A 20924-nucleotide genomic window follows, 5' to 3' on the forward strand; every position below is an offset into this window, starting at 1 on the left:
CGTTCTGCAGACCACACTACCCTCTGGAGAGCCTTACGGTTGAGGGCGGTGCAATTGCCGTACCAGGCGGTGATACAGCCTGACAGGGTGCTCTCGATTGCGCATCTCTAAAAGGTTGTGAGTGTTTTAGATGACAAGTCAACTTTCTACTGGATTTTTGTTTTAGATTCCGTCTGTCACGCCCTGGTCGAAATATATTATGTTTATTCTTCATTTATTCGGTCAGGCCAGGGTGTGACATGGGTTATTGTGGTGTGTTTTTATCTTGGGGTTTTGTGGGGTGTCTAGCGTTAGTCTATGGCTGCCTCAGGCGGTTCTCAATCAGAGTCAGGTGATTATCGTTGTCTCTGATTGGGAACCATATTTAGGCAGCCATATTCTTTGTGTGTTTCTCCTCTCCTGCGCTGCTGGAGTCTCCCGCCTGTTTAGCGCAGCCCGAGCTGTCAGTCTGCATGGAGCAGCCGGAAGTGTCAGTCAGCCAGACTCTTCCAGACTCTTCCAGATCCGCCAGACTCTTCCAGATCCGCCAGCCAGCCAGACTCTTCCAGACCCGCCAGACTCTTCCAGACCCGCCAGACTCTTCCAGACCCGCCAGACTCTTCCAGACCCGCCAGCCAGCCAGACTCTTCCAGACCCGCCAGCCAGCCAGACTCTTCCAGACCCACCAGCCAGCCAGACTCTTCCAGACCCACCAGCCAGCCAGACTCTGCCCGAGCTGACCCTCAGTCCCGAGCTGACCCTCAGTCCCGAGCTGACCCTCAGTCCCGAGCTGACCCTCAGTCCCGAGCTGACCCTCAGTCCAGTGAGGTTCTGGGTGAGGACTACTAGGCCATGGTCGGCGGTGACGGTGGACTATCCTAGGACGCGAGGAGGGGGGACTAAGACATTTATAGAGTGGGTTCCACGTCCCGCGCCGGAGCCGCCACCATGGACAGACGCCCACCCGGACCCTCCCTATTGTTTTGATGTGCGTCCGGGAGTCCGCACCTTAGGGGGAGGGGTTCTGTCACGCCCTGGTCGAAATATATTATGTTTATTTTGTCAGGCCAGGGTGTGACACGGGTTATTGTGGTGTGTTTTGTCTTGGGGTTTTGTGGGATGTCTAGCGTTAGTCTATGGCTGCCTGAGGCGGTTCTCAGAGTCAGGTGATTATCGTTGTCTCTGATTGGGAACCATATTTAGGCAGCCATATTCTTTGTGTGTTTCGTGGGTGATTGTCCTTAGTGTCCTTGTTCCTGTCTCTGTTAGTTTACACTAGTATAGGCTGTTTCGGTTTTCGTTACGTTCTTTTTGTTTTGTAGTATTTGTATTAATTCGCGTTACGTTTTTTCATTAAACATGGATCGCAATCTACACGCTGCATTTTGGTCCGACTCTCCTTCACACCAAGAAAACCGTTACACCGTCTAACAGTTGAAGTGTTACTATGATAAAAATTAGACCTCTACATGCTTTGTAAGTAGGAAAACCTGCAAAATCGTTAGTGTATCGTACTTTTTTTCCCACTGTATATTCAATAGTTCTTCACGGCTGTATGCAGTAACACTTGGGATTTTGGGGTAACAGTGTAAGAAATGATAAAAAAAAATAAACATAACTGCATAGCTTTCTGAGGACCTGAAGCGAACATCTGTCAGCGCCATCTTGCTATATGTGGGGGGGGGGGGGGGTTGGGAAGCAAGTTGGTGTTCTACTAATCTAATATGTAATAGATTATATCTAATATGTACCTCCATGGCTAGCTACCTACGTCTGATAACTAGCTAGTTAGTTAGATTGAACTAACTTTGGCTAGTTTTACATTGGGTTAAGAAAGTAAGCTAAAAATTGGTTTATATAAATGGGATTATTTTTCTCATCGTTTAAAAAGTCGTTGAGATAGGGAGCAGCATTTTCACTTTTGGATAAATAGCGTGCCCAAATTCAACTTTCTGCTACTCATCCCCAGAATAAGATATGCATATTATTAGTAGATTTGGATAGAAAACACTGAAGTTTCTAAAACTGTTTGAATTACGTCTGAGTATAAACAGAATTTATGTAGCAGGCAAAACCCAGAGGACAAATCATTCAGATTTTTTATTTTTTTTATTTTTATTTTTTTAGGTCACCATCCATTCAATGATTTCATTGGGAAACCAGATTTAAGGGACTTGTTTTCAGTTCCTACCGCTTCCACTGGATGTCACCAGTCTTTAGAAATTGATTGAGGTAATTCCTTTGTGTAATGAAGAAGAACGGCCATCTTGAATGAGTGTCAGTTGAAGTGTACTTTGAGAGAGGCGCATGACTCAAAGTAGCGTCAGTTTGTTGTCTTCCTGTATGGAACACAGATAGTTCCTTCTTCAATTTGATTGATTATTAACGTTTAAAAATACAAAAGTAGTTTCAAATGTTTACATGTAACTTGAGATATTTTGTAGTGACGTTGCACAAATTGGATGCTGTGTTTTTCTGGATCAAACGCGCCAATTAAATGGATATTTTGGAGATATATAGATATGACGGAATTAATCAAACAAAAAGGACCACTTGTGATGTTTATGGGACATATGAGTGCCAACAAAAGAAGCATGACTTATATTTTATTTCTGCGTTTTGTGTTGCGCCTGCAGGGTTGAAATATGCTACTCTTTGTTTACTGTTATGCTATTATCTGATAGCACCTTATGCTTTAGCCGAAAAGCCTTTTTGAAATCTGACATGTTGGCTGGTGTCGCTTTAATTTGGTATCTTACATGTTTGATTTATAGTATTTTAATTTATTTTGGGGCTCTGCATTTTCCCTGGCTATTGGCCAAGTGGGACGCAAGCATCCCGCCTATCCCAAAGAGGTTAAAAAGAATAAGTCAGAAAAATGTTGAGGCTACCATGTACATTACATGGCCAACATTTGACATCAAAGTATGAATGTAAAATATCTCATTCCAAAATCATGGCCAATTAATATGGAGTTGGTTCCCCTTTGCTACTATAACAGCCTCCACTCTTCTGGGAAGTCTTTCCACTAGATGTTGGAAAATTGCTGCGGGGACGTGATTCCATTCAGCCACAAGCACATGACTAGTAGGGAGGTCGGGCACTGGTGTTGGGCAATTATGCCTGGCTCACAGTCTGCGTTCCAATTAAGGTGTTCGATGGGGTTGAGGTTAGGGCTCTGTGCAGGCCAGTCAAGTTCTTCCACACCGATTGACAAACCATTTCTGTATGGACCTCGCTTTGTGCAAGAGAACATTTTCATGAAACAGGAAAGGGCCTGGAACGGACCATGAAAAACAGCCCCAGACCATTATTCCTCCTCCACCAAACTTTACAGTTGGCACTATGCATTGGGCAGGTAGCTTTTCCTGTCATCCGCCAAACCCAGATTCATCCATTGGACTGCCATATAGTGAAGCATGATTAATCACTCCATAGACTGCGTTTCCACTGCTCCAGAGTCCAATGGCTGCAAACTTTAAGCAATTCCAGCCGATGTTTGGCATTGCGCATGGTGATCTTAGGCTTGTGTGTGGCTGCTCGGCCATGGAAACCCATTTCATGAAGCTTCTCACGAACAGTTCTTGTGCTGACGTTGGTTCCAGAGGCAGTTTGGAACTCAGTAGCGAGTGTTATCGAGGACAGACAACTTGTATGCGCTACACACTCCAGAACTCAGGCATCTCATTCTGTGAGGTTGTGTGGCTTACCACTTCACGGCTAAGCAGTTGCTGCGCCTAGACATTTCCACTTCAATAATATAACTTTTGTTGTCCGGGACAGCTCTAGCAGAGCAGAAATTTGACAACCTGACTTGTTGGAATGGTGGCATCCTATGACGGTGCCACGTTGAAAGTCACTGAACTCTTCAGTATGGGCCATTCTACTGCAAATGTTTGTCTATGGAGATTGCATGGTTTCGTGCTCAATGTTATACACCTGTCTGCAACAGGTGTGGCTGAAATAGCTGAACCACTCATTTGAAGAGGTATCCACATATACTTTTGGCCATGCAGTGTCTTTCTAGTTAGGGTTAGCATGCCCGTTAGGCTAGGTTTTATAGCACGTGTCAAATTTGAAAATCAGCACGTAGATCTTTGCTATGTGTCTCATTTGTAATCACACACACATTACACCTATGCAACTGCAAGGCTGTGGAACTGTCAATGCAGCTTTGGGAGTACAGTCTCATTAAGAATGCCAACCCGGATGTTCTAGCAGTGTCTGAATCCTGGCTTAGGAAGAAAACTCTAAAAAAACACTCTAAAATCGTCATCCCTAACTACAACATTTTCAGACAAGATAGAACTGCCAAAGGGGGCAGTGTTGCAATCTACTGCAAAGATGGACAGAATTCTGCAGGCTTACTATCCAGGTCTGTACCCAAACAATTTGAACTTATACTTTTAAAAATCCACCTCTAAAAACAAGTCTCTCCATTGCCGCCTGCTATAGACCACCCTCTTCCCCAGCTGGGCTCTGGACACCATATGTGAACTGATTGCCCCCCCATCTATCTTCAGAGCTCGTGCTGCTAGGCGACCTAAACTGGAAGATGCTTAACACCCCAGCCATCCTACAATCTAAGCTTGATGCCCTCAATCTTACACAAATTATCAATGAACCTACCAGGTAATACCCCAAAGCCGTAAACACGGGCACCCTCATAGATATCATCCTAACCAACTTGCCCTCTAAATACACCTCTGCTGTTTTTAACCAAGATCTCAGCGATCACTGCCTCATTGCCTGCATCCGTAGTGGGTCAGCAGTCAAACGACCTCCACTCATCACTGTCAAACACTCCCTGAAACACTTCAGCGAGCAGGTCTTTCTAATCGACCTGGCCTGGGTATCCTGGAAGGATATTGATCTCATTCCATCAGTAGTGGATGCCTGGTTATTTCTTTTAAATGCCTTACTCACCATCTTAAATAAGCATGCCCCATTCAAAAAAAATTAGAACCAGGAACAGATATAGCCCTTGGTTCTCTCCAGACCTGACTGCCCTTAACCAACGCAAAAACGTTCTATGGCGTTCTGCATTAGCATCGAACAGCCCCCGTGATATGCAACTTTTCAGGGAAGCTAGAAACCAATATACACAGGCAGTTAGAAAAGCCAAGGCTAGCTTTGTCAAGCAGAAACTTGCTTCCTGCAACAAACTCAAATATTCTGTGACACTAAAGTTCATGGAGAATAAGAACCCCTCCTCCCTGCTGCCCAACTGCACTGAAGATAGGAAACACTGTCACCACCGATAAATCCACTATTATTGAGATTTTCAATAAGCATTTTTCTACGGCTGGCCATTACTTTTCACCTGGATACCCTTACCCCGGTCAACAGCACAGCACCCCCCACAGCAACTCGCCCAAGCCTTCCATTTCTCCTCTCAACTCCAGTCAGCTGACGTTCTGAAAGAGCTGCAAAATCTGGACCCCTACAAATCAGCCGGGCTAGACAACCTGGACCCTTTCTTTCTAAAATTATCTGCCGAAATTGTTGCCACCCCAATTACTAGCCTGTTCAACGTCTTTCGTGTCGTCTGAGATTCCCAAAGATAGGAAAGCAGCTGCGGTCATCCCCCTTATTCGACAGATTTGTACCTTGTCAGCTCGGGGGTTTGAACTCACAACCTTCCGGTTTCTAGTCCAATGCTCTAACCACTAGGCTACCCTGATATTTTCTGCCATTAAATAACTCTTGAATACCTCAATAGGCCTTCCTTCAGACCTTAACTGCATTTTGTGAATGTGAGGAGACAGGACACGGAATTGTGTAAGGACTCATTAAGTTAGTTGTCTGTTTTTATGCTCGCTCTAACAGGTTGCTCCGTAGTTCAACACTGTCTGTGGACCTCAAGAAGTCGTTCTATGAAGGCCTGGACAGTCATCTGCCCAAGCTCCTTAAATTCTACAGGACCAAGAAATGTGGAGGTACTGCTAAAACACTTGATGGGCGGTCTTGACAAAGAAGTTGTATTATATTTATGGAAACAAAAGTATTCTGTACAGTCCGGTATGTACGTTTGTGTACATTGATAATATGGAAACTTTTTTTTCAATACGTCTTAATATGGGTGATGACGCCTTAACATTGTGTTATTTACAACCACTTTAATAACAATGGTGTAAATTGTGCTTTTTGTCAGTTCCATTCAGAGGGAGGCTGTGCTGCGAGGCCTGCCTTGCTTCATGAGAGAGGACCCTATCCATTTCTTGAAGATGTGAGGTATATAACAATACACTACAACACAACGTTATTATTTCAACCTTCATTCACAACAGATATTTTTCAGAGCTGATCTAATTACACCGGAGATATCCCTGAGCAGCTGTTTAGAGAAAATTACCCTGGAAGTTTTGGTTCTGTTTATAGAGCAGTGCCGTTTGCGTTCTGAATGTCACAGAACTCAATAATAACAGTTTATTCATCCCTGGTAGTTATCTAAACTAGCTTGCTAACGTGACTACTTTGTGTGAAGCGGAAGTTTATTGAGATTATAGCAGTAAGGTCAAATTCAAGTTTCATAAACAACAAAAATCCATATTTGTTTCCGATACCCCCAGATGTTCTAAATGGAGAATCAAATAGTAAAAACATGAACCATCAAGCCATCTTAAACAATTATGTTAGGGGGGTTAACATCGATAAGCTATACAACTGATAATATCTTCAAATAAAACAGTGGTTGGGTAAGTTTTGAAATGTACTTGTAATGTGTATTTTTTCAAGCCCCCCCCCCAAAAAAAAAAATAAAAAAATAATCTGTTTTACATACATTTCTAATGGTGTTATAAATATGCTTTCATCAGGTGCTCCAGAGATGTTCATCATGAGGGGATATCCTTTTGCTGGCTTTGAAGTGGAGGGAAGGAGCATGCATGAGTTGATGCTCCACATGTTATGCTCCTATAAAAGGAGTCTATGGATTTGCTTCCAATACATTTTATTCCCTATCCACTTGTACACTGCATTAAACTATTGTAAGTTACAGCCTACCACAGGGTTCGCCAATTCTATTCCTAGAGAGCTTCTGTGCAGGTCCTCTCCAGCCCATCACTAACACACATTTGAAGAATCATGCACAGCAAGTTGCTTTCCCAATATCAGATGCCCTTGGCCTACTGTTAATGATGCGTTTTATATCTGACAAAGACGCACTTGTTTATGAAATGTGTTTTAAATTCATATTTTAAATCAATTTCAACTAGATATTTACATAATCTGCTTTTTGAGGCCCATAATCTAACTGGAAATGTTTGAACGATCTGATACCGTACATTACCTTCAATCCTAACACGTACATATATTTTCAATTAAAGTAGGGGGTTTCAGATGTAAATTAACTAGCCAATATTATAAAAATACATTTTAAATATGGTAATTTAATACAATTACTTGTTTAACTAATTTTAGCCTGCCAAAGCAGGACTTTTTAATTAACCATTTCTGTCATTCTTACTCTTCATGTAAATGTCTAATTTTAAGATTCTCACGTCAATTGAATGACATTTTTCTGTAATTTTACTGTTAATGTTTGGCACGCTGTGGTGCCATGCTTTTGACAGTTAAAATATTGTCCTGTAATTTTAGAGATATGGCCCATAAATTTACAGGGCAATATTGTAAATATACATTAAACAAACATTTACCGTAAAATTACAGAAAAGTGTGATTGAAAAGCCATGTGAAAATCTTAAGATTAGACACTGTATATAAAATGTACTTAATTTACTTCTGAAACCCCTAATTTGATTGCTTTATCAAAATATACATTTCAATCTTATGAAATGACTACTGTAAATATTTAGATTTACCTCAATGTGACTATTTTTACAAAATTGTCAAGTTGATTTACAGCTTAAGACTTAACTGAAACATATTTTAGAAATGTTCCAAATAGCCAATTAAGGGTACATTACTGTATATTTACAGTTTGACAGTAAATCTATAAAACTAAAAAAGTAATGACAGTGTTTTTATGGAATTACTGTAAACATACATTTAATGTACCCCTAAAATTGTTTATTTGGAACATTTCTACAATAGGTTTCAGTCATCTTAACACACTTTAAATGAAATGTTTTACTGTAATTTTTGCCTGCTAAAGCAGAGAATGTTAATTATCAGTGTCACTTAAATGTAAATGTCTAATTTTAAGATCTTCAAATGTCATTTGAATCTACAAACATGTTCTGTCATTAGCTGTACAATGTTTGGCACCCCTGTTGACTTAACTTTTTTTTATAACAGTGCACAGCTTCTACTGTACATGCGGTGCTCTTTTACAAGTTGAAGTCTTACATTGTGCGTTTCTCTCTCTCAGGGATTAATCTAATGTGACATTGATCCCTCTGAATGTTCAATGTGCACGCCCCATCAGCAACAGAGGAATAGTTTTGAATTTTTAGAACCAGGAAGAAATATCATTTTGATTGCAACGACCTTAAAGTCACCATACATGCCATTGAAGTAAACAGCCCTTATGCCAGCTTCAAGTCAATAGCCAGCTTCACATTCAAAGGAGCACAGATCAACTTTCCTAATTGAGCTGCTTAATTTGTGTGACAGAGAGCAAGAGACGGCAAGCAAGAGAAAAGACAAAAGTGAGATGGAGAACAGCTATGATCCTCTCTGAATAATGATCCCAATAGTGAACATGCCACCAACACCACCAAAAAGGATCAAACTCACCAGAGAATGATTTACTTGGTATGGTTCACGTAAACAATGTGATATGGATTCAGCATCATGGATTTAGGATAGAATTGCATGTAATAGTCACTGTAGCGTATCGCTATATCTCCAGGATGAGGAGCAAATTTTCATCACACAACAGGCTCATTAAGGTATTACCCTCACCCTAGTCCCGATCCCAGCTATAGGTCTTTAGCCTGGGCCACAAAATGAGGCTACTGTCACATAATGGAGGGAGCCTAACATATGTGGATTTAGTACCTGGCCTCTCTCCTTACCAGAGGCAGGTGTGAATGTAATCACCTTCACTGTAAACAGCCATCATATGGCCTGGTTTATAATCTATGGTGTTTGGCAGAGCGGGGTGGAGCTACACACCATGTTCACTGTCAATACTCATTGTGTCTATTGTCACAACAAAACAGACGAGCCAGGATCTCACACGCTGCGCAAGGACACATTACTGTAGCAGTGCCTGGAATATCTCACATAGTGCATTCGGAAAGTATTCGGACCCCTTGACTTTTTTCACATTTTGGTACGTTACAGCCTTATTTGAAAAAAGAAAATCCCTCAAGCTACATAATACACCATAATGAAATTTTACAACATTTACATGAAATATTACATTTACATAAGTATAAATACCCTTTACTCAGTACATTGTTGAAATACCGTAGGCAGTGATTCGGCCAAGAGTATGATGCTACAAGATTGGCACACCTGTATTTGGGGAGTTTCTCCCATTTTTCTCTGCAGAACCTCTCAAGCTCTGTTAGGTTGGATGGGGAGGGGAGCGGAGCTGCACAGCTATTGTCACGTATCTCCAGAGATGTTTGATCAGGTTCAAGCCACTCCTGCGTTGTTTTGGCTGTGTGCTTAGAGGCATCATTCTATTGGAAGGTGAACCTTCACCCCAGTCTGAGGTCCTGAGCACTCTAGAGCAGGTTTTTAATCAAGAACCTCTTCATCTTTCCCTATCCTGACTAGTCTCCTGCCACTGAAAAACATCCCGCAGCATGATACCGCCAACACCATGCTTCACTGTAGGGATGGTGCCAGGTTTCCTCCAGACGTGGCATTCAGGCCAAATAGTTCAATATTGGTTTCATCAGGTCTGAGAGTCCTTTAGGTGCCTTTTGGCAAACTCCAGGTGGGCTGTCATGTGCCTTTTGCAGAGGACTGGCTTCCGTATGGCCACTTTACCTTAAAGTGCTGTTTGGTGGAGTGCTGCAGAGATGGTTGTCCTTCTAGAAGGTTCTCCCATCTCCACAGAGGAACTCTGGCATTCAGTCATCTCCCTGACCAAGGCCCTTCTCCCCTGATTACTCATTTTGGCCAGGTGGCCAGCTCTAGGAAGAGTCTTGGTGGCTCAACTTCCATTTAAGAAGAATGGACACCACTGTGTCCTTGGGGATATTCAATGCTGCAGAAATGTTTTGGTACCCTTCCCAGATCTGTGCCTCGACATATCCCTGTCTTGGAGAGCTACAGACAATTATTTCGACCTCGGCTTGGTTTTTGCTCTGACATGCACTGTCAACTCTGGGACCTTATATAGACAGGAGTGTGCCTTTCCAAATCATGTCCAATCAATTGAATTTACCATAGGTGGACTCCAATCAAGCTGTATAAATATCTCAAGGATGATCAATGGAAAAATGAGTCACCTGAGCTCAAAAGGGTCTGAATACAAATGTTACTTTTTTTTCTAAATGTGTAAACATTTTGAAAAATCTGTTTTTGCTTTGTCATTGTGGGTTATTGTGTGTAGATTGATGAGGAACAAAAAACGATTCCATCCATTTGAGAATAAGGCTGTAACGCAATACAAAGTGGAAAAAGTCAAAGGGTCTGAATACTTAATATGAGCCAGTTTGCTACAGGTGGAAAATAATCCAGAAGCAACATGAAACGTAAATTATGTGGATTCGAATTAATAGATTTTTTTTGTAGGGTTGATAAATGTTTTGTTAGTGCAAATCAAGTCTGACATTTTAAAGTGGAAATTAAAAACTTTAGAAGCCTTTTTAAACCTTGAATACACTCCAAGTTTGCATTTCTCAGCAACAAAAGAGTGATCAAATGAAGATCCTACATCTGTATAGCTTACTCACACACACGCAAGACTGTGCACATAAGCACACAGCCATCAACACTCCTCACCTCTTCACTCGGCTGCCCCTGAGAGTTCTGTCACCACCGACACACAGCATAGGCTCTGGAACAGACGTTACCATGGACCTCTGCTACACACACACAGTCGCTATGGCAGAGGTGACACCACGGACCTCTGCCCCATACAACTCCCCCATCACACACACTTGTCAGGAACCATAAGCCCTGTGCTCTACGAGCTCCTCGTCACGACTCCCCGAGCTACAGGGACACGCTACTGTAACTGTCCTGAGGCATCACTCAACCTTTGGTTGGGGGAGAAAAGAGGTTATGCTGAGTCTATATCTTAACCATTTGAAGCAGTTTATGTTCTATGTAACTGGAAAATGGATTTGTGAGGCTACGGGAAATGATTTCCCTTTTGGAGGACTACCCTATAGGCAATGAGAACTGTCTGTTGCCTTACGATGGCTCTGAAAATAAACCAGCGGCATGCAGAGTTACAGTTACCAGCCATTGAACGACACTATTGTATGATTCAATCTTGTAGGCGTTGATCAAGATGCCTCTCCAGAACAAACATGTTTTTGTCGGTGGCGAACTGTGGCTATTGAACCTAGGCCTATTGGACCTAGACCTAGGCCTATTCCAAAACATCGTATCAAACTCAAAAATCGAGACAAATTAAAGAGTCATAACGTCACTATATGCACCCAACATTATATATAGCTCTAATGCAGATGAAGCAATGCTTTTGATGACATCATGAATTAATCAAACAGGGCTGCAATTTGCACAGAGACATAACAGTACCAGCACAGAATAATGCAACAGCCACACTGCGCACCCAATTTATGGTAGCCAAAATTTGATTGGTTGATTCCACTGTCAATCCAGAATTCTGCTCTAATGCAGTTGAATGGCAAGGGTATTGAGGGATTTGTTTATCTGGCAAGCGTTACCCTGGTGGGAGGAGTTTAAACCGGATGAAAAGTGATTGCACTCGTTTTGGATCCGGGCTGCCTCCAGGGTGTGAGCCAGGTGCCTTGCTCTGGCAGACAGCAAAGTCCGCTCAAAACAAATGTGACGTAATTAAGCATGTATGATGAGTAGGATTCTATGTTTTCACATGAAAAGTGAATGCTTTTGATAAAAATGCTTTACATGCGTTGCCAATGAAAACGAGTTTGAAAATTCGAACATTTATTTTTATGGCACAACATAACAGCTCAAAATAACTATCGCTTGCACAGGAGAAGGGAGAGCTTATCTTACATATCACAGTCCTTAATAAGGGATCACATTGACTGAGGTGTTGAAATTCTAAGATACTATTGCCCTTTCTCTTCCAGAGTCAGCAGGTGTAGCTCTGTGCTGAGAGTCACCAGCAGGGGGGAGTAAGGCACAGAGAGAGAGCTAACACTTTCACAGTCCTCTCGACTCCCTTTCCCTGATCCTGACTGAACAGGTCACTGGAGCACTGAGAGAGCGAGCGAGAGCAGCGTTACATTCCCCATCTGTGCCTGGCCGTGTCACCTCAGCCGGCAGCCAAACGCCACTGTGTGTCAGTCAGGAGCCTTTAGCTGGTATCATCCACTATGTTGTTCCAGCAATCCCATGCCGACATCACACACACACACACCAGGGACACACATGCAAAATCACACACGCCGTGCACAAAAATGGAGAAAAAAAATAAATCACAATAAACACAATAGGTATGGACAGGTGACAAAGACAGCACTCACTACAACAAACAACCCCCAGTATTCATCCACCTGACCTTGCCAGCAGTCAGTGCAGTATATGCTATTGATGAAGAAAACTGGTTGTGAGCTGCGATATATGCGGCCGCTCTGCCAGACTTTGTAAACTGCCTCGTCCTTCCTGTCCTTTTGAAACTAGAAATGCCAGCTGTAAGGGTATACCACTCTGCTTCGCAACACACACTCACTGGCAATCTCACCTGTATCAATGTCACCTGTACAGGTATCTCTAAACCATAAAGTTGATCTTACTCTGAACCTTGCTACTCAACAAACCTTCGATGATCTCAACAGTCTCGCTAAACCCTGCAGCCATCTTTACTTAAGTCATGCAGACAGACTCACCTGTATATCTTGTACTTGGTGGTGAATCCTTGCTGGTAGCGCTCCGTAAAGTCAGAAAACTCCTGGGAGTGATGAAATGGCCCTTTGTCAGACAGGAGCCAGGCGAAGGGCCCCGTGGCGTCGCTGGAGCCCCCTGCCCTTGCAGACGCCCCAGCACCTGCCCTGCTGGCTGCCACCCCTACCACCCAGCACTGTAGGAGGCTTAGAACTGTACACTCCCATAGAACCATCAGAGCCACCCGTCTAACAGTGATACACCGGCCGCTCATGCTTCCCCCGCACCCGACGACTCCTCATTCTCCCCAAACTTCTCTCCCCTTGTCCTGAACGATAGGAGGGAGAAAGACAGGATGGTTATATGTTAGAGAAGGGGATGAGTGTGTGAGTTTTGTAATGAGAGTAATAACCAGAGGCTAACATGTCACCACAGTGGGTGTGCGTGTGAGATACTGTGCTTGTGTCATCCCAGTAAAATACTTGTCATTTCTTGACCTTCCATTAGCTAGGCAACCTGACTATTTTTCAATAAATCTTTTTCAAAAAAAGATTCTCCTGAATTAACACTATGCGATTTAAATACTATAATGTAGTGTGGATTGTACATAATGTATACGTTTTCCAATCAATAAACAACCAAATTAATATGATAATGTTAATAGTATTTTAAAACACAGGGGTCAAATTGTCTACAATTAATAGGCTATTTTACACATTCGTGGTAGAACATAGTAGAAAATCATTTTACCTGATTCTGCGAACGGTGTGGTACAAAGCTTATCGGTGAAGTTATTGTTACAATTTCGCCCCAGCGAATCTTCTGAGTGGACCGCAAAGTTGCGATCAGCCCAATGCATGAGAAAACTCGCATGGGATCGAGACCCAACTGGATAAACCTCAGTTTACCGGGTCAGACGATCATACGCTATGAAACACGGCCACGGGAAGTAAAAAAAATAGTAACTGAGCGACATCCACCTGAATAGCTGGAGCTTCCTTTTACCGCATCATACCTCCATTGGGTCGGCTACACTCGATTATGTAAAATCCAAAGGAAGGAGAAGGCAACAGCGCACCGGACAGAGACGAACAAGGGCGCGCTGCTCATTCAGCTGGAGGAAAATCAATTGCCACCTTCCAGGTGAATTTTCTGTTGTTTTTTTCCCGAGGGAAAATAAGTTGTTTATGATGTTCCTCAGAAGAAAAAACACAATGCATAAATAGGTGGTTGCTTTCCCCTCAACGCCAAAAACGCCAAATTATCCTCTTTTCTAACTGAGACGCACTTGGAGCACTACGCACTCGAGTGCGATGCTCTCTTGTACTCCAGTCAGTGTGGTGGCATGTATCAAACTGATATTCGCTGGTTTGCTCTCGAGCACGGTTAAAATGCCAAATGTATTCCCAAACCGAGCCCACCCCACTCCCCATTGGCTGAATGGAGATAAGAGAGGCAGGGTTTAGGTCTGGCTGTATAATGAAACGGATGGTCAAGAGATTACCTAGAGTTGAGGCTCTTCACTTCTGTCAGAATAAATCAGGGGCCATTTGTCGAATACAAATATTTGAGAGGCACAACATCTGACTATAGACTACACATCTTATATCGGTTAAATGTTTTTCGTAGGTTATTGGGCTGTGCTGATTGTAATGTTGTCTCAGCACTTGAAAGCTTGAAAGACACCATTTGTTAATTGTACAAAATATGTGGAGTTTCAGATCCAAGTTGAAGGGAGGAAAATACCTTGCAGGACAAAAATATGACATAACAAAACACCAATTTGGCTCGGGCCATTAAAGTTACATGACAAAAATTGACAAATATATATTTTTAATGTATTCATTTAACAGACGTTCTTATACAGAGCGGTTTACAGTAGTGAGTGCATTCAGTAGTGAGGGCTTCCAAGATGGTCTTGTGATCTGTGGTGACTTGTGAGACAGGCGTCATTTCCGGTCACAACTTGTAGACTTGTTTATGTGCTGCTGTGAAGTTTGTTGCTAACCTTACTTTGCTACCTGCCAACTTTACAATTGTTTTACTTTTTAATTACCGTTTTTTATATATATATTTTTCCCTCGCTCAACTTTTTTCATTCCACTTCTTCACCCCAGACACTTTATCTGGACGTGGTTCGTCAGGACCTCCACCAGCCGATGCAAAGTAGTAACATTAACATGATGCCTTCTAATTGCAGTCGTTGTACTCATAATATAAAGGAGAACGATCACTTTATGGCGAGGATAGCTGTGCTGCAAGCCCAGTTTCAGTCGCAATCGTTAGGCAAGGGTAATTTAAGTGTAGGAAAGGATGAAACAGCCTCTGTGCCACAAATAAGTACAGATAGTAGTATAAATCGCCTCGCACAGTCACCACAGCAGGACAATTTTATTATGGCTTCTGGAAAGAAATGCTGTAGGAATGCTCAACCAGTGTCGCTCATTCAGCCGACAGAAACTTTCAACCGGTTCTCCCCATTAAGCAACGGGTCGGAGTCAGAGGCTGAGCCTTCTCTGGTCTCTCCTCCTCCCATTACGGGGCCTGAGACACCGAAGCCTCCCAACATTAGCTCTGACAAATTGAAAACCCTGGTCATTGGCGACTCCATTACCCGCAGTATTACACTTAAAACAAATCATCCAGCGAACATACACTGTTTACCAGGGGGCAAGGCTGCCCGACGTTAAGGCTAATCTGAAGATGGTGCTGGCTGAAGCTAAAACTGTCGAGTGTAGAGAGTATAAGGATATTGTTATCCACGTCAGCACCAACGATGTTAGGATGAAACAGTCAGAGGTCAACAAGCGCAACATAGCTTCAGCGTGTAAATCAGCTAGAAAGATGTGTCGGCATCGAGTAATTGTCTCTGGCCCCCTCCCAGTTAGGAGGAGTGATGAGCTCTACAGCAGAGTCTCATAAGTCAATCACTGGTTGAAAACTGTTTTATGCCCCTCCCAAGAGATAGAATTTGTAGATAATTGGTCCTCTTTCTTGGACTCATCCACAAACAGGACCAAGCCTGGCATGTTGAGGAGTGACGGACTCCATCCTAGCTGGAGGGGTGCTCTCATCTTATCTACGAACATAGACAGGACTCTAGCTCCCCTAGCTCCACAATGAGATAGGGTGCAGGCCAGGCAGCAGGCTGTTAGCCAGCCTGCCAGCTTAGTGGAGTCTGCCACTAGCACAGTCAGTGTAGTCAGCCCAGCTATCCCATTGAGACCGTATCTGTGCCTCGATCTAGGTTAGGCAAAAATGAACATGGCGGTGTTCGCAATCTCACTGGAACAAAGACCTCTTCCATTCCTGTCATTATTGAAAGAGATATCTCACATCTCAAAATAGGGCTACTTAATGTTAGATCCCTCACTTACAAGGCAGGTATAGTCAATGAACTAATCACTGATCATAATCTTGATGTGATTGGCCTGACTGAAATGTGGCTTAAGCCTGATGATTTTACTATGTTAAATGAGGCCTCACCTCCTGGTTACACTAGTGACCATATCCCATGCACATCCCGCAAATGCGGAGGTGTTGCAAACATTTAAGATAACAAATTTCAGTTTGTAAACTGCGTTTTTGTCTTTTGAGCTTCTAGTCATGAAATCTATGCAGCCTACTCAATCACTTTTTATAGCTGCTGTTTACGGGCCTCCTGGGCCATATACAGCGTTCCTCAATGAGTACCCTGAATTCCTGTCATACCTTGTAGTCATGGCAGATAATATTCTAATTTTAGGTGACTTTAATTTTCACATGGGAAAGTCCACAGACCCACTCTAAAAGGCTTTCAGAGCCATCATCGACTCAGTGGGCTTTGTCCAACATGTCTTGGGACCTACTCACTACCACAGTCATAGTCTGGAGCTAGTTTTGGCCCGTGGAATAAATGTTGTGGATCTTAATGTTTTTCCTCATAATCCTGGACCACCATTTTATTACGCTTGCAATCGCAACAAATAACCTGCTCAGACCCCAACTAAGGATCATCAAAAGCTCTGCTATAAATTCCCGGACAACCCAAAGATTCCCAGATGCCCTTCCAGACTCCTTCCACCTACCCAAGGATGTCAGTTCGCCACCTAACTGAGGAACTCCATTTAACCTTGAGTAATACCCTAGATGCAGCCACACCCCTAAAAACAAACAACATTTGTCATAAGAAACTAGCTCCCTGGTATACAGAAACTACCCGAGCTCTGAAGCAAGCTTCCAGAAAATTGGATCGGCGCTACACCAAACTGGAGGTCTTCCGACGAGCTTGGAACGACAGTACCGTGCAGTATCGAAGAGCCTTCACTGCTGCTTGATCATCCTATTTTTCCAACTTAATTGAGGAAAATAAGAACAATCCAAAATGTATTTTTGATACTGTCGCAAAGCTAACTAAAAAAGCATCATTCTTAGAGAGGATGGCTTTCACTTCAGCAGTGATAAATTCATGAATGTCTTTGACGAAAAGATCATGATCATTAGAAAGCAAATTACGGACGACTCTTTAAATCTGCGTATTCCTCCAAAACTTAGTTGTCCTGAGTCTGCACAACTCTGCCAGGACCTAGGATCAAGGGAGACACTCAAGTTTTTTTAATACTGTATCTCTTGACATATTGATGAAAATAATCATAGCCTCCAAACATTCAAGCTGCATACTGGACCCTATTCCAACTAAACTACTGAAAGAGCTGCTTCCTGCCCTCCTATTTTGAACATAATAAATGGTTCTCTATCCACCGGATGTGTACCAAACTTACTAAAAGTGGCAGTAATAAAGAATCTCCAAAACCTTGACCCAGAAAATATAAAAAACTATCAGCCTATATCGAATCTCCCATTCCTCTCAAAAATGTTTGAAAAAGCTGTTGCTCAGCAACTCACTGCCTTCCTGAAGTCAAACAATGTATACGAAACGCTTCAGTCTGGTTTTAGACCCCATCATAGCACTGAGACTGCACTTGTGAATGTGGTAAATTACCTGTTAAATGGCGTCAGACCGAGGATCTGCATCTGTCCTCATGCTCTAGACCTTAGTGCTGCTTTTGAGACCATCGATCACCACATTCTTTTGGAGAGATTGGAAGCCCAAATCCAAGTCTACATGAACAAGTTCTGGCCTGTTTCAGATCTTATCTGTCGGAAAGATATCAGTTTGTCTCTGTAGATGGTTTGTCCTCTGACAAATCAACTGTACATTTCGGTGTTCCTCAAGGCTCCGTTTTAGGACCAATATTGTTTTCACTATATATTTTACCTCTTGGTGATGTCATTCAGAAAAATAATGTCAACTTTTACTGCTATGCGGATGACACACAGCTGTACCTTTCGATGAAACATGGTGATACCCCAAAATTGCCCTCCCTGGAAGCTTGTGTTTCAGACATAAGAAAGTGGATGGAGGCAAATGTTCGACTTTTAAACTCGGACAAAACAGAGATCTTCTGTTGAATCTGACAAGTAATCTTGATGGTTGTACAGTCGTCTCAAATAAAACTGTGAAGGACCTCAGCATTACTCTGGATCCTTATCTCTCTTTTGACGAACATATCAAGACTGTCTCAAGGACTGCTTTTTTCCATCTGCGTAACATTGCAAATATCAGAAACTTTCTGTCCAAAAATGATGCAGAAAAATGAATCCATGCTATTGCCACTTCTAGGTTAGACTACTGCAATGCTCTACTTTCCGGCTGCCCGGATAAAGCACTAAATACACTTCAGTTAGTGCTAAACACGGTTGCTAGAATTTTGACTAGAACCCAAAAAATGTGATCATATTACTCCAGTGCTAGCCTCTCAACACTGGCTTCCTGTTACGTCAAGGGCTGATTTCAAGGTTTTACTGCTAACCTAATAAAGTATTAAATGGGCTTGCTGCTACCTATCTTTCCGATGTGGTCCTGCCGTACATACCTACACGTACGCTATGGTCACAAGACGCAGGCCTCCTTACTGTCCCTAGAATTTCTAAGCAAACAGCTGAAGGCAGTGCTTTCTCGTATAGAGTGGGTATATTAAGAGTGGGTGAGGTGGTGATGACAGGACTGGCTTCCTCTCTCACATCAAAACATAACTGCAGACGAGTGACAGATGGATAGAGAGAGAGCATGCCGTGTTATGTGTCAGTCACTCTGGGACTACTACATCTCTGTCTGTATTTCAATATAAAGCATCTCTTTAATAATACTTCCTGTTGACCCGACCAAGTGACATCTCACCTATGATCATGCTGTGTCCCCTGTGTCGGCCAGTTCAGATGCAGGAGGTGTTCACCAAAACAGCTGGTATAACCTAGAGGATTTAGGCAGAAGGGGGAGAGGGATGAAGTGAAGAAGAGAGACTGTTATTGTGTGTGTGTGGTCTTACCCGGTGTCCACACTAAGTGGCTACAGAGTACTTTATGCTGAAAACCAGACAAGAAGACAAACAATAGAAGATACTGAATGTGACGCAGACACCTATCGGAGTGTACCTGAAACATGGTCAGACACATAGCTACCGCTTACCGTGCAGTAGCAGAGAGAGGAGTCTTTGACAATTTCTAGGGCCTTTCTTTGACACCGCCTGGTATAGAGGTCCTGGATGGCAGGGAGCTTGGCCCAGTGATGTTCTGGATCGTACGCACTACCCGCTGTAGCGCCTTGCTGTCAGATGCCAAGCAGTTGCCATTCCAAGCGGTGATGCAGCCAGTCAAGATGCTCTCAATGGTGTAGCTGTGGAACTGTTTCAGGATCTGAGGACCCATGCCAAATCTTTTCAGCCTCCTGAGGGGAAAGAGACATTGTTGTGCACTCTTCACAACTGTGTTGGTGTGTTTGTACCATGATAGATCCTTAGTGATGTGGACACCGAGGAAATTGAAGCTCTCGACCCGCTCCACTACAGCACTCAGTTTCCTGTAGTCCACGATCAGCTCCTTTGTCTTGCTGACATTGAGGGAGAGGTTGTTGTCCTGGCCATAGCAGTGGGAAGTAGGGGTGCTAATCCTGAAAAATCTGAATTAAAACAAAATACATATAATTTTTTTCTTTACAAAAGTAATGAACTAGTCCTGTATTAGCGGACTGATATAGCCACCTGTAGCATGGGCAAAACATTTGTTTTACCCTCTGTTTAACCAATTTGAAAATAGTGCATTTTATACGTTACAAACTCCACACGTGCACGGACCATTGACCAAAATCAATCCATTCTCATTTTTGTGACCGTTCTCCATGGATTCGTCTGGCCTCTCCCTTAGCCCTATGATGATGAGGACGGTGAGCAGAGGAAGAGGAAGATTGATGATGATAGTTCTTCATGGTTGATAACATCATCACACCACTTTGGTATATCTACAGGCCTATTCACACCTAATTTGAAAGATAATCCAGGTCTCAGACAGTAATCTACCTCTGCTATTCCTTTGAATTGATGCGTTTGAAACTGAGCATGTCACACGGAGGTAGAGCAGAAGGGAAAGGTATATAATGCATTCCTGCAGACGATCAAAAGAAGATTGCATTAGAAAACCAACACTATTGAGTCATGATGAGATATGTTTGCTGGGCTGTTCATAGAAGAGTTGAAATCGAAAGACTGAGTCGATTCCTCACCATGTCATCAGCTCTCAGGAGGTTGAGCTCAAGGAAACATAATTCTAACTCTTAAAGCTGTGCCTTCTATCCAATCCTCTGTAATGAGAGTAAAGACTTCAGATAGACCTGAAACGATCATCTTAAACGATCATAGGGAGTCATCTTCCTAAAATGGCACCGGAGCAGAAGTGAGACGTTTTACGTTCCCACAACCGATTGTTTTTTTTTTGTTTGTTTATCTGCGTTGTTTGTAACTTATTTTTTGAAGTTAGGGAAACTTAAATCAGTTTGACCAAATTTCGATCAGCATGTTAAATGTGCAACCAGAAAGAAAATAACTCTGGACCACCTATACTCCACACGCAGAGATGCATACAAAGCTCTCCCTCTCCCTCTATTTGGCAAATCTGACCATAATTCCATCCTCCTGATTCCTGCT

General features: G+C 42.7%; 1 protein-coding gene across 1 annotated transcript in view; it reads right to left on the reverse strand.

Annotated features, from left to right (window-relative positions):
* The window catches only part of LOC135513044 (BMP/retinoic acid-inducible neural-specific protein 3-like), a 71290-nt gene extending 57032 nt beyond the window's left edge, over positions 1-14258 (reverse strand). Inside the window, exons 1-2 of the mRNA XM_064935696.1 lie at positions 13657-14258; positions 12912-13234 (exon numbers count right to left, since the gene is read on the reverse strand). Coding sequence (XP_064791768.1) covers positions 12912-13180 — 269 coding nt within the window. The 5' untranslated portion in view covers positions 13181-13234; positions 13657-14258. The remainder of the gene's footprint in view (positions 1-12911; positions 13235-13656) is intronic.
* Positions 14259-20924: the final 6666 nt, after the last annotated feature.

Source organism: Oncorhynchus masou, chromosome 24, assembly GCF_036934945.1.
Source record: "Oncorhynchus masou masou isolate Uvic2021 chromosome 24, UVic_Omas_1.1, whole genome shotgun sequence".
Taxonomy (NCBI): domain Eukaryota; kingdom Metazoa; phylum Chordata; class Actinopteri; order Salmoniformes; family Salmonidae; genus Oncorhynchus; species Oncorhynchus masou.